General features: G+C 43.5%; 1 protein-coding gene across 3 annotated transcripts; it reads left to right on the top strand.

Annotated features, from left to right (window-relative positions):
• The first annotated feature begins 1047 nt into the window (after positions 1-1047).
• Positions 1048-17817, top strand: LOC145450868 (heterogeneous nuclear ribonucleoprotein U-like protein 2). 3 transcript variants are annotated; one of them, XM_080329371.1, is made up of 20 exons: positions 1056-1317; positions 2285-2394; positions 4468-4734; positions 5229-5307; positions 6073-6153; positions 6363-6435; positions 6811-7015; positions 7462-7674; positions 7946-8098; positions 8791-8907; positions 9078-9200; positions 12133-12261; positions 13503-13671; positions 13807-13950; positions 14679-14909; positions 14976-15029; positions 15800-15851; positions 15907-16015; positions 16077-16232; positions 17067-17817. In XM_080329371.1, the coding sequence occupies exons 1-20, from the start codon at positions 1188-1190 to the stop codon at positions 17178-17180; spliced, it is 2709 nt and encodes a 902-aa protein (XP_080185497.1). In that variant the 5' UTR covers positions 1056-1187; the 3' UTR covers positions 17181-17817. The 3 variants fall into 3 exon arrangements, 2 of the variants coding, with proteins under 2 accessions (XP_080185497.1, XP_080185496.1); XM_080329370.1 differs by having other exon boundaries at positions 1058-1317; positions 4465-4734; XR_013918617.1 differs by lacking the exons at positions 15907-16015; positions 16077-16232; positions 17067-17817 and having other exon boundaries at positions 1048-1317; positions 4465-4734; positions 14679-15029.
• The last annotated feature ends 129 nt before the right edge of the window (positions 17818-17946 follow it).

Here is a 17946-nt window from a genome sequence, read left to right as displayed (position 1 = left end):
TTTGTAACCATCTATCATTTTCTAGCTACCGGTATATGTTATCAAAATCTAGCAACAAAATGTGTGTCCTTATCAGGAAAAGTGGTCCTTGAACTTCAAGCATCAGGCCGTTTTAGCAGACTACGAAGCCTTCTGGACAACAGACATGAAATATATTTTCGGCTTTTTGAAAACTGATATTTTTATAACCAGTGTCATTACTAATAAACGTACGAGTCATGTAAATTATAATGGATTCTATGCATTGCGCTTCGTTCAAACGGGAAGGGGACCATTTCACATTTGCTGAGATGGGGTTAACCGCTTTACATATCAATGATAAAATTGCAATCCACATCATCGAAATGACGGGCGACATTACCTGGTTCATTAATCATTATCATATTCCATTTGTAAGAAACGAGTACTGTGTAGTGTCGCAAATGCACTGGCGTCAGAATGGGTTATACTATTATTATGGAAGAGAATCTTCGGACCACTGAACGCAGGGATATCTCAGATATCACTGACTGAATCCCTTCTTGTGGCTACGCCCATCGCATGTCTCGTATGTTATTCAACGCATCGGCAGGGTGTCAAGACTGTCAATAGCAGCGTTTCCCATCAGCCCGTCCAGTTCTAATCCAATCATTGCCGATGTCACTGGACGTTAGCAAAAGAGACGCTAGCAATTCACGGAAGTTCAGTTCTTCCGTCAACGAACTACCCTAGGTCGGCATTGCTGGTCTGCTGTACAGACTGGCCACTAATGGCGCGAAACATCGCTTTTGCGACCGACACGCCGCCGCTGCTCGTCGATTTCGAACTGTGCTGATGGCGCCATCTTCATTTGCGAAGCAATCTTTGGATATCGGTAATGGAGCATTGCTCCGAGGCAGGAGGTCACATTGTTGCAGAATCGAATTGAGAATAATATTCATAATGTGTTAACAATAGGGTTGCTTTTTCGTCCCAAGAGACGGCGTAATTTCTGTACCGTATGATAAATGAGTATATTATGAAGACCGTTCAATATTTTGATTCGTTGGTCGGTTGATATTTCCAATCCACTGCCGTTTCCGTGTCCGATTTTGAAAGCGCTATGTTCATCTTTAATCAGATCTAGTCGTAATTTCGAAATTACTCTTGTGAACATTTAGCCGTTACTACCATACTTTGTTAATACTCGGCGGCAACCGGCAAGCACAATGTCCGCCATTAATCCCAAGAAGATGAAAGTTGCCGAGCTCAAAAAGGAGCTCGAGCAAAGGAGTATCGCAGTCACGAAAAGTATGAAGAAAGCGGATCTTATGGCACTTCTGTTGTCAGCTATTGAAAGTAAGTGTGATTTGTCATTAAAACCGTACGGTATTTGATGATAATGTTATTGTAATACCTTGAAACTTGATTGTAACATTCCCACACATTGTCAATAATCGTCAGGTTATTTCATATATGATCAAGACGCACACATAATGTACAATGCAATGTAATGAACAGATATGATGCCGAACGACCAGTTGCGGTCTCTTAAACTGACGTACCCCGACCTACAGAGCCCGGTGTCACAGTTATTTTCCAATGTTCGGAATCGAACGCGGGTTGCAAACGCTTATCGTCAGCACTACGCCTACTTCCACACACGGTTCAAACGCAAACGGAATTGTCAACCAAACCCGGGATGATCCGGCGTGGTTTATAGAATTTGTTTAAAGTTTGTTGCATGCCAGATTCCCAAATCGTCGCTGGCCTGGCTGTTGCAATCGATCGGCTGGTCGTCAATACACATTGTGTAGAGTACGTGCACTCACCAGAACACTGAAACAAATCAGCCCAACTTGCATGTCGGTCATTGCAGATACTATATGTTGATATTATTTTTCGTATATTTTGATTTGGCTGCTAATTGGATTATGGAGGGGCATAATTTCACGATATGCTATTACCCAAATTCAAGCTCTTTAATATATGTCATCTGACATAACGCAAAGTTAATAGGGGAAATGGGCAACATTGTGATGTCTGATGTGATTGTAGATGTCTGATAACACTGTTAAGTCTTGCTTAACGGAGAAGGAACCAATTCAAGATCAAACTGTGACCACTGACCAATGTATACTTGAATGTTTACTTGGTAATCTTATAGCTGGTGACCGGAGCGTAAAATTTTATCTAACTATTCTCAATCGAAGGCTAGTTTCCCACTGATTCCGAAAATATTAATTGAAATCTGGTCAGAGCACTGGAACCCCTCAAAATTGCCCTCAAAGCCTGAAATCAGCTGGCAAACATACTGCTTTTTAAGGCGAAACTGGTGAAGAGTTGAATTTCTCTACTGATAATGCCAATGACTCCCAAGTCAGTATCGATGATGAAGCGCAGGAAACTTCAATTTCAGAACAAGACACCTCACAAGTATGTTACTCTTCATGTTTTCAAAATGCTACATATACTTGGTTCAGGCCTATTCGCTCTCCATTTTGTTATTGGTTTGTCTCTCACTTGCTGATTGAGTGACACCTTACTGATTGGTTTTTCTATAACTCGTGCAGATATTTATCTGTTTTCATTTTGAAGTATATTTCAGCTCGCTTGTTGTTTAAACTAGTGCTCTTCGACCTTTTTTGGTTTGGGATTGGACGTTATCCAGGATAAGCTGCTAGACCCTATCAGGGGCGTAGCCAGCCGAGATAAAAAGGGAGTAGAACTGAATAAAGGGGGCAGAATGAGCCTCTATGCGCCATAGGGCCTACCTTTAGCGATAGCAACTTCTGTATTCCGTACGCGTTTGAAAGCGTAACTAATTGGCCGATGTAATTACTGAAAGCGAGTTGGCAATCAACAACTTGCACGGGGATCATGTTACGATGCGCACCCGCTTGGGGATCTTATTTGTATTCAAATGAGTAATCGACCTTGAAACAATACCAGAAAAACATTTCACGACGAACAATCAAAACAGCGCAGAATCTGTTATATCTTCATGAATTTTTACATGATTCAATTCGCGTGTAAGAGTAACGTCTTCTCGGCGTTTTAATTCCATTCATTTCGAACATGGCGCATATACTAATTGCACCGGCATGTGAATAATGACTTATTCGCAAAGCGAGGGAATCGCAAACAAGTTTCGGCGCGGCTATTGAAGGCTGAATCCGTCCCGGTGGGATACCGATCACGAAAGGCATAATCTAGTATGAGGTATAGATGGTCATTGAGGTCAAGACAATGCACAACAATGGCGTCAAAAATAAAATACGAATCGAATTTATTGTGTCTTCATGCTGTTTTGGGGAACAGGCTTGAGTTCGGCAAAGCACGAATCAGATGCGATTGCTTTAAAACATGATTTCATTGAGTTATAAGTTGTTATTTTCATGTTATTAATGTTCGTTATCGTTTACAATGAACTGTTGGTGAGAAAACAACGCGTGAACAAACGCGTGACAAATGTTATTATTGCTCGACGACTGCATTCAGAATAAAGGGATTAAGCTGATCGCTAACCCTCGCCAAGAGAAAAATGTAACAATGCCCCTTTCATGCTTGCATAGACGAGAGATCGACGAGAAAAAGGCATGTAATCAGCGTCGGCAATCGGCGTCGCGCGCACCAAATTGAAATTAGGCGATAACGTGAAGAAATGTTGTTATAGCAGTAGCGTTGACTTGGGATTTTCGGGATAGAATCGAGCCTGGAAGGGGGTAAAACGTTCTTCAATTCTACCCCCCTGTCTACGCCCCTGGACCCTATGGTGTATTTTTCATTCTTGCACGCCTTGAACCTAGCCTGTGGACTCCCATGGGGTCTGCAGATCAATGTTCCCTCTGATTTTTGACGAGTCTGCGCACACTCACCAACTCACTGTGCAGACCCTTGGACCACAGTGCGTACTGCGTAACGACTAAAAATAGGTCATCACTTCGGATTTTTTTGCCAACTTGGATTTTCTGTGCGCAGAGATCGTGTCAGCACTGCGCATTTGCGCACGTGCGCAGCTTAAAGGGAACATTGCCGCAGACCCTAATTCAAGAACCCATGATTCTGTGTGACCTTTTCGTACTGTTGCACCCCATGCATATTTTGGTACAGATTGGTTGAAGAACACTGTACTACTGCATTGATGATGACCCAATTTCTTTTAATTTGAGTAAATTCAATCTCTATAGCTAGGGCGGTTATTTTTTTTACCTAAAAACGGAAGATTTTGCTTTGAAAACCACCATTTTGAAACTTTTTGTGATCCCCTTGTACATTGAGAACCACTGTGATACAAGAAACAATGCAGTCAAGTTTCAGATTCAGACGAAACATGGGCTGTTTTTGCAATCGCCCTATCTATCGGTAATATGTCAGTGCAGTGAGCAAGCGTTTATATAGTTTTCCTAATGGTTGTATTGTATCAATCCATTATCCATACCTTCTAATTTCAAATTTTGATACTTGTCCGGTTGTCATCACCAATATCTCGTGCAATGTCTGTAGCAGGCTAAAGGTGACACAAGCACTGTTGAAGATGAAGCAATGGACACGAAAGAAAGCTCTGTGCCTGATAGTACTCCTGAGGAACAGAAAAAAGTAGCAGAAAAAGTAGATGAAACCCCTGAAGAGAAAGATGAAGCCGCACCTATGGAGGAAGCGCCTCAGCCTGCAGAGGAAGTTAGTCAAGAAGCAGATGCTCCTGTTGTTGAGGAGGCAAAGAAACAAGATATTGAGGAAAAAGACCAAGATATGAAAGACGTCAGTGATAATAAGGTACCTCGGTTGAACGTGAGGGCTGTATAGTGTCTTTCTCTCCACTCTGCCTAGTTCATTCCCAACTGGATTTTAGAAGTTGCAGCTTGAAATGAAAATGAAACACACCTCGACCAGTTGCCACACATGATAACTCTGTGACCAATGGCTAAGGTACAAATTGGGAACAGCTGGGACAAGTGAAATTCAATAATAGGGTTAGCATAATTGGTAGGTAACCAACATCACCTCAATTGTAGCCATCAAATATATTGGTCAGTATTCAGCCAATAGTGATTGCGTTGAGGCCATGGGCATCGTAAATGAAGTCAATGACCTTGGGAAGCATGGACTCTTGACAATGCTAGTTTAGTCATAAAGTGCTCGTAGGTCTATTTCGTTCTGAGGCACATACTAGCCTCGTGGCATATTGATTGAATTCCGTGCTTTTTGACTCGTAGTGGAAAATCATCACTCACTCAGATTTCGGCCTCCCTTAGTTATCTTCTGTTTAGACCGAGGATTCAGAAGAACCCCCGAAAGAAAATGGGGACCAAGAAAGTTTACCGGTAGAAGAAAAGACTGATGCAGCTCGTGAGTTGATGGTTCATTTTTTTATGCTTCAAGATCAGTGCTTCCCAACCAGTGGGCCGCAAAGCCATTTCAGATGGATCGCGAGACATTTCTAAATGTTACAGTTTTCTACTCAATATGTCGTATAGAGTGCCACCAAATTTCTCTTGTCGTCCACCACCATACACCCATGTGAGCCCGGCTTCTCAACTGTAGCTATAAGCAAATCTATGACTAGGTACAGCCTGAAAACGGAGACTCTTATTGTTACGTTGGGTGTGAGCTTGTCTCCAATCAAGCCTAGACTTGATCCGATAATATCTAATTTGCAAGTTCGACTTTACGACAATAGTACCGTATGTTGGATGTATGTAGAAAGCATTGTTTCATTTCTCAGTAATTTGTTTTCATTCGTTTGGTCATATCTCAGTGTGGGTCGCACTATGATACTTATAATGAGTGTGGGTCGTGAACTGGCAAAGGCCGAGAAGCACTGTTGTAGATGATTCACTGTAGAATTGTAGACACGATCCATTCTGGTTTCTCCGAAATTTGAGCTTACATAGAGGATTTTGCAGTGGGTTGCATTTTTAGTCGAAACATAGTACTGCCTCCATGTTCAATCCATGGTCACCAGCTTTATTGCGATATATTGTGAGCATTGCCTTTTGCAATACTACAATGTAGTGTAACTGTGTCACTTTGTCATTGGGAGTTGATTAAAGCATCAAACGATATGCGTGATCAACTGTTATGTTCATGTTTATTGGTATTTCATGATTTCAGCTGCTGATCAGACTGCCGCCAGTGAGGAAAAGTTGGCCACTGCTACCGTCGAACCAGTGTCTGAAGCTACAGATGCATCAAGTATGGTCTCTAACTAGGTCTTGCGGTTTACTGAGTAATACAGCATGTCACCGTAGGATACGGTACTACAAGTTCTTTGCATGAGTTATACGGTGTTGTGCGGCCAATTCTAAATTCCACTTCGTTCGGGCGCAGTCCGTAATCATAGGACACTGCTGTCTGCTCCTTCGTGTAATCGCGGTTTGAAATTATATTTTACTGCTTTTAAGATAAAGACGTTGGCCAATCTCAAAGCAGAAAGAGAAAGCATGAGGATCGACCTCCCCGTCAGCACAGGATGGAGTGAGTACTCATGTTGGTTCGCACCGTGTCTTGTATATCACATTGTACACTGTGTGTGTCTTGGGCAGATGAAAACATAATCTGACGATTATTATTATTAATAGTATTTTGGCGGTTTCGTTTGTTGAAGGAATTTGTTGGAAATCTAGATGGACAATCGATATACTGTATGTTCTTGTACATGAGCTCTGAACAAAAATCTTTTTTAATAATTCGAATACTTAGTGTTAGAAAGTCATGGTGTCTACACAGACGACACTAGGGTAGACTAGGCTAGTGTAGACCTACCCAATTTTGGCCCAAGTTTGATTAGGTTGGGTATAACGCGATGGCCCTCACACATAATTTGATTATATATCCTTGTGATAACACTAGGACCCCGCCCCCGGAAGAAGAGCCCGAAGAAAACTTCGACGATAGCCTGGTCGTTTTGGACACCTACCGGGCCGACTTAAATTTCAAAGTCACGAGAGACCGCACTGGCGGGCAGCCTCTGACCATGGAGGGTTTCGCGTATCTCTGGGGCGGCACGCGGGCCACCTACGGCGTTTCGAGCGGCAAAGTGTGCTTCGAATGCAAGGCATGTATCTGGTTTTGAGTAAGGCTGGGTGCAATCTAGTGTCCTGAGCGATTTGATTCCAAATCCAGTATTAGACTTCTGAGTCGAGCATTCAATTATCACTCATGAGGATGTGGAAAGTTCTAATAGGTAACACAAAGAAAATACTGCCGGTTCTACCCCACGTAAAGATCATTTGGTACTTTATCGACCATGCCTATTTCACTGCGCTTTCTGAAATGTCATTCCTGTTTACGCATATAGCTTTGTGCTGCATGTTTTGTATGCCATGGTACACCCAGTCGAGATTTCAAGGCTTCCATGGGGTGAAAAAAAGTATCGAAACTACGATTCCCGTCGATCACAAATAAGTCTTAGTGGAAGATCATCTCTTACTGCTCAACTCGAATCGTCCATGCCTAGTTTCTAGACCTTTGAGCGCTTGCGAATAATCCGATTACGTTCAGGTCGCGGAAGAGGACCCCGCGAGACACCTGCCCACGGACGAACCCCATCCGCGGGTGGTTCGTGTCGGGTGGTCCCCGGAGAGCGCCGGTCTGCAGTTGGGGGAAGAGCCGCTGTCATTCGGGTACGGGGGCACTGGAAAATTTTCCGTGGACAGGAAGTTCACGGATTACGGCGAGTCGTTTCACGAAGGCGATATCATCGGATGTTTCATTGTGAGTTTTTCTTTTCTGACCGGAGAGCGCCGGTTTGGTCCACGGGAAAAAACAATTGCCCGTACCTGCTCTTACTCTTAGGCGATATCGAAGGCCTCTCGTTCATAATATACTCATTTTTCTCACTCTTAACGTGTTTATTCCAACAGATAAAATAGTACTTATGCACCCATTCTTCAATCTATGTGACTCTTAGACTCCAGCGAGACAATATTCAACAATAGCCCCACTCCGCAGCCCTGCTTGCAACGCGCACTTTTTTTCGTTGCAGGATTTCTCCGAGGAAGACTCGATGAGCATTTCGTACACCAAGAACGGGAAATATCTCGGCGTGGCCTGCACCGAAAAGAAGTCGCCTGGCCTTGTGATGTTCCCGCACGTGTTGTGCAAGAACTCTAGCGTCGAGCTGAATTTCGGTCAGAAGGTACGCAAATGTTACCAGAGGCCAAGTTATATTAGGCCTACCAAATATTTTTGTAACTATGACCAGAGGCGGTCAGAGGAGTCAGTATTCCTATTGAGTAGAAGTAGTAGTGAGGGCTTGGATTTCTAATCGATTACAAGTAGAAGTGGCAGTTAGTTACCATGGTACGGTATGTCAAAGCTATTTCAAGTAGAAGTAAAAATATATATTTGTATTTGAGTATGTAGCTTCACAAAATGGATTTGGTCAAGGGGTCTCGTACTTTTTGCATTTAATAGAAGGCGGCTGCTTTAAAACTAAGATTAATGTAAAATGACTGATGACTCTACAAACAGATGGACTCCTCGAAAGTGTAATCAGTTGCCATGATGCGGGGGTTACGTCGCGTGGTAATGACAATTTCATTCCTGAAAGTAATGCAAACTTATCCCAAAACTAGTTTCTACATTTCAAAATCGTAATTGTAATTACATTTTTCCTGAAAACTGCTGTGCTACAAGTGGAACTAATCTAAAACACAACTACTTGAGTATCTAGTGAAAATACGCAAAATCCGAAGAAGTTTAAGCACTTCGTTACTGACCGTCTTGAAAAATTACGCTCGTTAATTGCGATCTGCAGACGGCATGAATTTGTATCGCTGAAACGTGACTTAGCGCCTCTTTTACGTGCTGGGATCGAATTATTTCCAGGAGCAACCGCTTTCCGAATTCCCTGAAGAGGTAAAAGACTTTGTCTTCATCGCAAAGCTTCCGGCGGAAGAAAAAACTCGAGCCGCTAAAGGCCCGACTTCGAGGAGCGAATGCGAGGTGGGTGACCCGTCACTGTCAAAAGATCAGTAAATCCTGTCATTTTCAATATTTATCAACATAATGTTTCCAATCCAGTCCTGGATATGGCAATATCTCGTTCTAGATGAGAAATGCGCTACCGACCGATTCGCTTTTTCCTCTGCCTTGCAATTGCGGTACCGTTTCAGGTGCTCATGATGTGCGGCCTGCCGGGGTCTGGAAAGACGCATTACTGCAGGGAGCTGATGAAGGAACAACCGGAAAAACGGTACAATGTACTCGGAACGAATTACATCATGGATAAAATGCGGGTATGGGAGTGTGAATGGACTAATGCTGGCGAAACAGTAAATTTATCCATTATCGGAGTTTAATGTCTGCGTTTCCGATTTCCGTGTTGGGGACTTGCCTGCTGCTATCTCAGTACGCACATCAGACAAGGTGGTGGTAACAGCTGAGTGTTCCTGTGAAAGTAGTTTCCGGCCTAGTTTCAACACTCTTTTGATTTCGTCCTTAATACCAAGCTGTCGGGTCGAAGTTGTTCTTTAAGCTGTGGAACTGACTGTGGAACGAAACAATGTTCACGTTATATTGGTGAAAATGTTTGTGATGTGTAGGAACTTCAAGAATCACGCAATTCAATGCAATTGATGATATAATGTAATCTAACAATAATAATAACAACGTTTGATTCGACGTGATCCAAAAGATCACGTTATTGGGCACTCTGCATATCCTTCGGAAGGCCTAAAATTACACTTCTGCTCGTAAATACCATAATTTCTGTAATTTTTATTCTTCATTTTCAATCATCCTTACCTCTGCTCTGCAACCCTTCCCAATTCTTCATCTACTGCAATTCTGTAATCTGACATCTTCGTGCATAGGCGCTGAACTCTATGCGAGGCCGATGACGTCACAAAGGGCTGACGTCATGGTGCGTCAGAATTTATCCGACTCGCAAGCATTGAATATCATCTGACACTTGTATATGGCGACAAAATTACGATACCATTAACCAGGCGCGTAGCCAGCCGGCCGCTTGCTCAATTGATTGAATTCATTTCAAATTTACAAAGGTAGTATCAGTTTATAATACTTAAGTATATGCACCAATGCCGATAATACATCGACCGGATAAGCAGCCTTGTGTAACGGACTCGCACGTATGATATATCTATATACTCGACACATCACGCTACTATAAGATTACTAGCGACTCCGACTGTGCAGTCAATTAGCGAGCTCGCAATCTCCCGCAGCATATTTGCCAACACGCGCGCCGACTATCAGGACATTTCAGTCACTCCGCCCCGAGAACAAACGAATGCGCATCTTCGGCGGCGGCGGCTAATAAATCAAAGTTACAGGAATTATCTTCCCAAATAGAAGTCTGTTCTGGACTCTATCCATTAGTGACTCTGATTTCAGAGAAGTCAGAAGTTTCGATATCGAGAGCCTGCAAGCCATTTTCTAATCGTTCTGTTCAAGTATTAGCGTATATGTTATTACGCCGCTGTCTGTTCAAGGTCAGTACAGTATGTATTTCAATCAATTCTGTCCATGTTCAATATCTGAGCCAGTCTGACATCACAATCACAGAAGACGCGATAGTTCCGGCCGGCGCATCAGATATCATATTCCTACACAGCAGGAGATGACAATCGTAACATTTCGCGCCTGTAGAAATTGACATCTTTAGTATCGAGCTCTTGGTCTTATTGCCTCGCGTTGCGTCTTCCAAATACTCGCGCCGATCAATGTATTCAGGCGCATAGCTGAGTTGTTTTAGAATGGCATCGATTTCAGGTGGTTCAAACCTTTCTCATCTTTTAAAACTCAAGCCTTGACACACATCTTTTGATGGTTATGTTCAAGTATAGCGAAAATCAAGTACGCACGTACGCACGCACATGTTTGCGGACATTCGATGTCATTCAGTTCTGTGATATCAATCTTTATCACAATCGAGAGTTAGGAGCCAAAGCATGCTAGGCCCGATACACGACAGTTTTGTCAGCGATGATATATTTCGTTCCAGGCCTATTGCAGACGCAATTGTGTAGGCCAACGATGGTATCGTGCGCAGGCCAGCGATGGTGTAGTACGCTTCGGGCCTATTGCAGATTGGATTCTTCAAGCCAACGCAACTAGGCTTGATGGAAACGCTAAGACTCACGCCAGCGACCATTGCCGAGCACGCGTCAATCAATAAACTGATCTCGCAATCATTCAGCGGGAGATCGCGTTGCGTTACATTTTGTACTAACGATTCTCGCTAACTGGAAACGCGCGTCTCGTTATTTGGCCGCGGCCGCGCGCAACACTGATAAAATACGACTAACTGAATTGCAACTGGATATTAGCGTCAGAATGGTCATTTCAAAAGGACGGGATTTTGCTACGCGCCTGAATGTGTTGCTGCTGATTTCGTTACGTGTTCAGCAGCACTACGAAATACATTGCTTATTTCTAAATCGATCAATTCACCAGCCAGTCAATTACAGCCCTGACCGAATTCTGGGTATGCCACATACCCAAAAAAATCCCTAGGTATGCGCTGCATGCCTAGCATGCCTGAGTTCAGCGCCTATGTCTTCGTGTATTGCATAGGAACAACAGTTTGATTGCATTACTGAAATTTTAAAAGTTTACTCCAATCTCGCCATTTTCCTTGTGGGCGGGTTGCTCCCCGGAAATGTGCGTATTTACCAGTTTTACTGTATATAAAGAATATAATAATGTAATGTTGAATAATTTCTATATCGTAACAACCAAATTTCATCTCGTAGCTTCTGCTGTTTTTCACATAGCAGTCGGAGATTCCTGCTCAGGTAAGTGTTTTTGACCCTTACTCACTGATCACTTGCCATATAGGCTGCATCTGCACCATGGCCAAATACAATAGCAATGTCAGTTACTTGCAATTCTGCTTGATTATGATTATGATCCGTCAGGTTGCACACAGTGTAATGAACCTTCATTTTAACCGCCGTTTGCGTGATGTAGACATTTGCCGTGTGCGCTCGGTACAAAACCCTACCTTGTTCCTTGCATTATTTATTACCCATCGCCCGTGTGCGGGGGATGTTGTTCAAGTCTATGTATGTAGGAACATGTTGACATTGCTTGCTATTGCCATTGTAGCGGTGTCCCGTAGCATCATTGAATTGAAAATAGCATAGACATAAGGCGAAATATGAACACTTCCAAATTATGTCACTCACGACGTTTGCGTTTCAGGTTATGGGTGTGAGTCGGAAACAAAACTATGCAAACCGTTGGGAGCTTTTGATCCATAATGCCACTCAATGTTTGAACCGGCTGTTGCAAATTGCGTCCAGGAAGCGAAGGAACTTCATCATCGATCAGGTAGGAAGATAATCCCGCTTTTAAATTGCGTTTGAGGACTGGGGCGGGCGAGAGAACGAAATTGCTGCCATCCGGAATGTGAGTTGCGCAGTTTGGTATTTATGAGGGTGTATGTTTGTATGGAATGTGACTATAGAAATTGGATGCCTGTCGAATATCTCCAGACAACACCACAATCCTTCTGAATGTTGCATGTATTCTTTTACTACTGTTACTGTTAAATAGTATATTCATATTGAAATGAACCCGAATATTTGCGGCTGACACTCGTCAGGGGTAACTGTTACTGTTAAATAGTATATTCATACTGAAATGAACCCGAATATTTGCGGCTGACACTCGTCAGGGGTAACTGTTACTGTGTACATGCTTCGGAGTAGGTAGCGACTTGACAAATTTCTGCCATACGTTGCCATTCTAACTAGCTAGTCTATTGGATGACTGTCATGATTCCAATAGGAAATCAGACACTCGGCACTTGTAGTTGTCAGGCCATGTCTGGTGTGGATGGTTCATATCTAAATATTCTGTTTTGAACCTTCTCCTCAACTAGATGGGATCATTGTTGGCAGCTTATTTTATTCTACTCTATACTGACTATTTGTCTTTTACAATGCTGAAAAACCGCTTGCCCTAAAAGAATTCCCGTACAACATAAGATGAAACGAGATTCAGTGAACAAAATTGGATGAAATGTGAACTTGGATGCTGTCCTTGAATAGCCTATCGATTCTGCATGAGTGCTGTTGCTTCAGCAAAGTTTGTTACAGCCTTTGCACTTGCATCTGACTCTGAACGTAGAAAATTGAGAGAATGCGGAAGTTTTATCACACGCCAGACATGACGGTTTCGACTTTCCCCTAACCTTGTCTTGGTTTTAGTGTTTTCTACGTCAAGACTGAATGTACTCCATTAACTGATATTGGTTAATTTGTTATGTTTTGCAACTGCGTGGTCATGTTTTGGATGGCAGCTGGTCGATTTTGAGCCCGCCCCTCTGTCCTAGTCTGTTCCAGGTGGCTCGACAGGTAAGTGATAAGGACCGTTAGCGTTAGCTGGTGTGACGTAACGATATCGATTTTGTGTACTCTGCAGATCATTGTAAAATGATATCTAACTGAAGAAACTGAATCGTTGCTTTGCTTCTTTTTTTGCCCATGCTTGTCGTTGGTCCGACATGATAAATTTACGATGGGCGCCGCCTGCTTGACGTGTGCGTCAAAACGCGAATGCAACATAAGACAAATGTGTACGCGTCAGCCCAGAGGCGGAAAATGCGCCCGTTTGCGGGCTTTCAGCGCAAGGCTGTTGTAATTGTACCATCTGAGGAGGAGTTTAAGACTCGTTTTGACAAACGCACTTCGGACGAGGGGGAAGAGGTGCCTGAAGTGGCCGTGCTTGAAATGAAAGGTATCGTAATGTCGGGATATTTACTCTCGGCTTCTGAACTCTGGGGTGTTTGTGTCGCGGCCTTCGTAAATTTGGGACGGGGTAGTCAAAACGCCGCCTGTGCCGCCGTGCTGACTCAATTTTGTGTTGTCACAGCCAACTTTACCGTTCCGGAGAAAGGAAATCTCTTTGATAGCGTAGTTTTCACCGATCTGGCCGAGGAAGAAGCGAAAAAGCTGGTGGGGAAGTACCGCGAGGAGGGGGCGAAGAACGCGCCGCCTCCCGAAAAACGAGCTCGAAGTAGGTACACTAGGCTGTTCAAATTTCGCACAAAGACAATTTCAGTTCAATTGAATAGTGTGATCGTATTGAAATGCTCCCAAATTTTTTCAGTTGACTCTCATCAGGGGCTATTGTCAGCAGCTAGTAGAGAATTGGAAAGAACATTGTATATCAACAATGGTGTCACCAAATATGACGTCACATGAAATTTCGAATAATCGAGGCGCATAGATCGCTTAGACTCAATGTTCCAATTTTAGATGTACATTGTACACGAACTCCTGTTGGCACACATTTAGTTGACGTCTTTCGAGAAAAGTCACCTCCAAGGCATGCATTTCAGTTCAGCTATTGACCATCATTTAGCAAACATACTTTCCTATATATCTTCAACGAAGTAGTCTAGTTTCCAGCTCATCAACGTCGTAATTTTATCATCGATTAGCAATTTCTTTATTTAAACGCTACTACAGGCCCGTCTCGAGATGGAAATGCGTGAGAAAGCTGTGCTCTCGGCATTCCTGGAACACAATGTTCAGTCATGGCGAAGTGACGAACTTTGTCACCGTAAAAATGGACTAAATTTCAAATTGTCATCACTTCCCATCTACTGGTTGGAATTGAGCCAAATTTGGCGTGATGCATTTTTCTCGGAGTCTAGTCAAATTAGTAAAAAAAGAGCCCTAATGTGCACCCATGTCACCGATGACTTTGTTGCTTCCCTAATAATCTTGCATCTGTCTCAGCCTCTCAGGACAATCAAAACAGGAACAGAGGTGGCAGAGGCGGGGGTTTCAGACACCAGCAGCCGAGATTTCGCGGGCAGGCCCAGCGGTTCGGTGGCCCGGCCGCGCCTTGGAGCAGGCCTGGGAGTCGTGGCGGCATGATGAACTTCCCGCGGCCGTACGGTGGCGGTCCACCGGCACTCGGACGGGGTGGTGGATATGGGTCCCGCCCGTTCAACCATGGCAGAAGAGGTCGGTGTGATGGGTTTGAGGTTTGATTTGGCCCGCCTGTAACGATTTTTCGCTCGGGTGTTCTAGACTTTTCGAGAGGCGACAGAGGCCGCGGGGGAGGATTCGGACAGACCAACAAAGGTGCGGGCTAGATCGGTGTCGGTAAAACGTAACCTCGAAAGTACCTAACTAACTGTTAATAGTATTGCTCCGATGCAGCAGCGGTCAAAGTATTTAACATTGGTTGGTTCTCGTGTAGTAGCAGGGTTGTAATGACTCGAGTCGCGATTTTTTGGTGACTCGGCTTGACGCGAATGATTTTGAGTGAAATTTACTCGACTCGACTTGGTCAATTTGTGTATGACTCAACTGGTACTCGGGTCATAAGACTTGTCACTCGACGTCCAAGATGGACATTTCATTGTAACTTTGAGGAATAGTAAAGTTACCACATTATTGGCATTTCGTTTATCGGTGGTGGTACTTTGAAAATATAGCGAGAAAGTGCTAAAAGTGTGGAAATTTTGTATAAGAATGCGAAGCATTCGATGTCATCCGATCCGGGTTGTAAAAAAGTGATTTTGGCATGACTTGTACTCGTGACTGAACAGTGAACACAATGACAATGCTACGACTCAGACTCGACCCTCTGCACTGTGAATTCTACTCAGAACCTTGTGACTCGGTGACAGCCCTTAGTAGAAGCAATAGCGTAAGTTTTGATGCAAATACACAAGCAGATGTAGTAATTTCCTAGGTCTGTCAAAAGTACTGTCATAGTTTAAAAAAATAGATTCGATTGTGGAGTCGCATACTGTGAGCGGTTAATCGAAGATGTCTACTTTAAAAATTGAAAGATCCACACTGCCTGTGCGGTGTCGTGGTACGATCTCACTGCTTGGTCTTTGCAGGGTGGCAGTCTCAAGGAAGCCAGAACAGGGGAGGCTACGGTGGCTACAACAGGTAAGGCAGTTCGATATTCGGTTTAAGCAAAATTGCGTGATCTCGCCTTTTACAGACAAAATCAAAGCTTCGGAGGAAACAAGGGCCGCGGTGACCACTCGAAAAATTCCAGTGCCGGAAAGCGCGGCGCATCGGTCCAATCTGGGGCTCCTCAATCGGCTTCGGTGAGTGTCGAGAGTATCGATTGAAATTATGGATTTCCAATCGTCATCGTCCTCCTTCCAGTCCTACTCGTACATCAATCATCATCAGTCGTACAACTCTTCCAACACCAACAAAAACACAAGCGGATATCCGTCGACGGGATACAACTTCTCCCAGCCGTCAAACACCAACCAAACCCAACAGGGGTATCAGCAGTCGGGTTACGGCCAGCAACAGGTATTCGCCGTGTTATTCTTGTCACAGTGACTTGTATTGTCTCTTGCGGGCGAACTCGTTTCGTCATTCAACAGATTGCTCAATCAAAATTTATCCCGTGCGGAAAGATCAGACACGTTCAAAGTAGTCAGCGTTTGTGCTTAATCACAAGTAGAAGTAGTGATTTCGAAGCCATGTCTGAAAGTACTGGAAGTAAGTAGTTTCAAAAAGTAAGTTTGGTCGATAGGTCGCATACTTTCAGCAGTTGTTGGAAGGCGGCCGGGCCACTCTCGAAAGGGAAGGCTGCGTCATTGCGGCTAACACGAAATGATAAAAGATACCTCAAATGGTGTAGTTTCGAAAATGTATTCAGTTACTGTGCCACAGCGGCTATTTTTTCACTTGAGAAAGTGACGCGAACATAACCGAGTCGAAAATGGGAAAAATCTGTTGAGAAACGAAGAAAAATAACTTTAAAAAACTGTTGCGTAATATAATATAATATATACTATATATAGTATAAAAATATCACTTACTCAAGTACTGTGAAAAAATAGTAGACTAGTTTGTTACTTACCACTTGGTGTTGATGGTGTTGCCCACGACGGTTGCGTCTCGGAAATAAAGTGGTATCAAAAAGGTAATTTTACCGATCCATCCATCTCTCAGCGTGGTCGGCACGAAACTTTTGCCAACGCTGTGTGAAATTTATGTTTCCGGCATTCAATCGGACATGTTTATGTGCAATGCAATGTAATTTCCACGACTTCACATTACCAATTTTAACATTTCTGGCGATCATCATTAGATTTTAGTGCAACTCTAGTGCTCTAAATCCTTTTCATTATTACACAGGATTACTCACAGCAGTGGCTTCAGTACTATCAGCAGCAGGCACAAAGTCAGTACCAAAACTACTACACCAACTACCAGCAATACTACGGCCAGCAAGGGTACCAGCCCAAGTAAAGCCGGGGCCACGGCGTAGCGGGATGAGATTTTTGACGATGATTGGGACTGCCAGTGCTTCGAGACATTCTTAGCGTGATTTTATTTTGTATCCCGAATGATCCGTTTTTGTACATACCAATAGGATCCTGATCATGTGCTAATGCGACTGTAGTCGGAGCACGAGGAAGATCGTTTTAGCCACTTGTTTGATGTCGTCTTGCTTGCTCGTGTTGAATCCAGGCGGTTCGACGAAGAAGCAGGAACTTTTAGAACTCTTAGGAGAAGGGTTGGGCAAAAATCGAGTATAGCACATGATGCCGTAACAGACAAATTTTCTGAGTGTAGAATGCCAATCAAGATTGATTTGTAATTTCTGAACATTTTGCCTTTATCGATAATCGTCGTGAACGTATTGTCCAGTCCAGCCATGTGCTACGAGCTCGGAATGCTAAACTGATTCCTGTTGATAAAAACATCACAATGCCGAGGTACGGATAATTTCGTATTTGAATCGGTATGCCCAGCCCTTCGTGATGGTAGCGTGTTGTATCCGTTGGCGGCCGCTGGATTAGCGCGATTGTCTTTGTCGTTTTATACTGGAGGATGTTTTCAAAATAAAGTCGCCTTCAATTTCGCAGGCTTGCGGATGAGCAAATTCGTGCTGCACGCGTTTGGTTTGATAAGGTTCTTGAGGCTCGTCGCCGAATGCCTTGAGATTCTCGTATATCTTTGTATCGATGCAGTTACGGTATAGCAATCGGCGGTTTTAAGTTCTATTCGGCTG

Source organism: Botryllus schlosseri, chromosome 11 (genome assembly GCF_051294905.1).
Source record: "Botryllus schlosseri isolate E-star chromosome 11, Bs_hap1, whole genome shotgun sequence".
NCBI classification, from domain to species: domain Eukaryota; kingdom Metazoa; phylum Chordata; class Ascidiacea; order Stolidobranchia; family Styelidae; genus Botryllus; species Botryllus schlosseri.
Note: the sequence above shows the minus strand (reverse complement) of the source record. Positions and strands in the feature narration are given on the sequence as shown.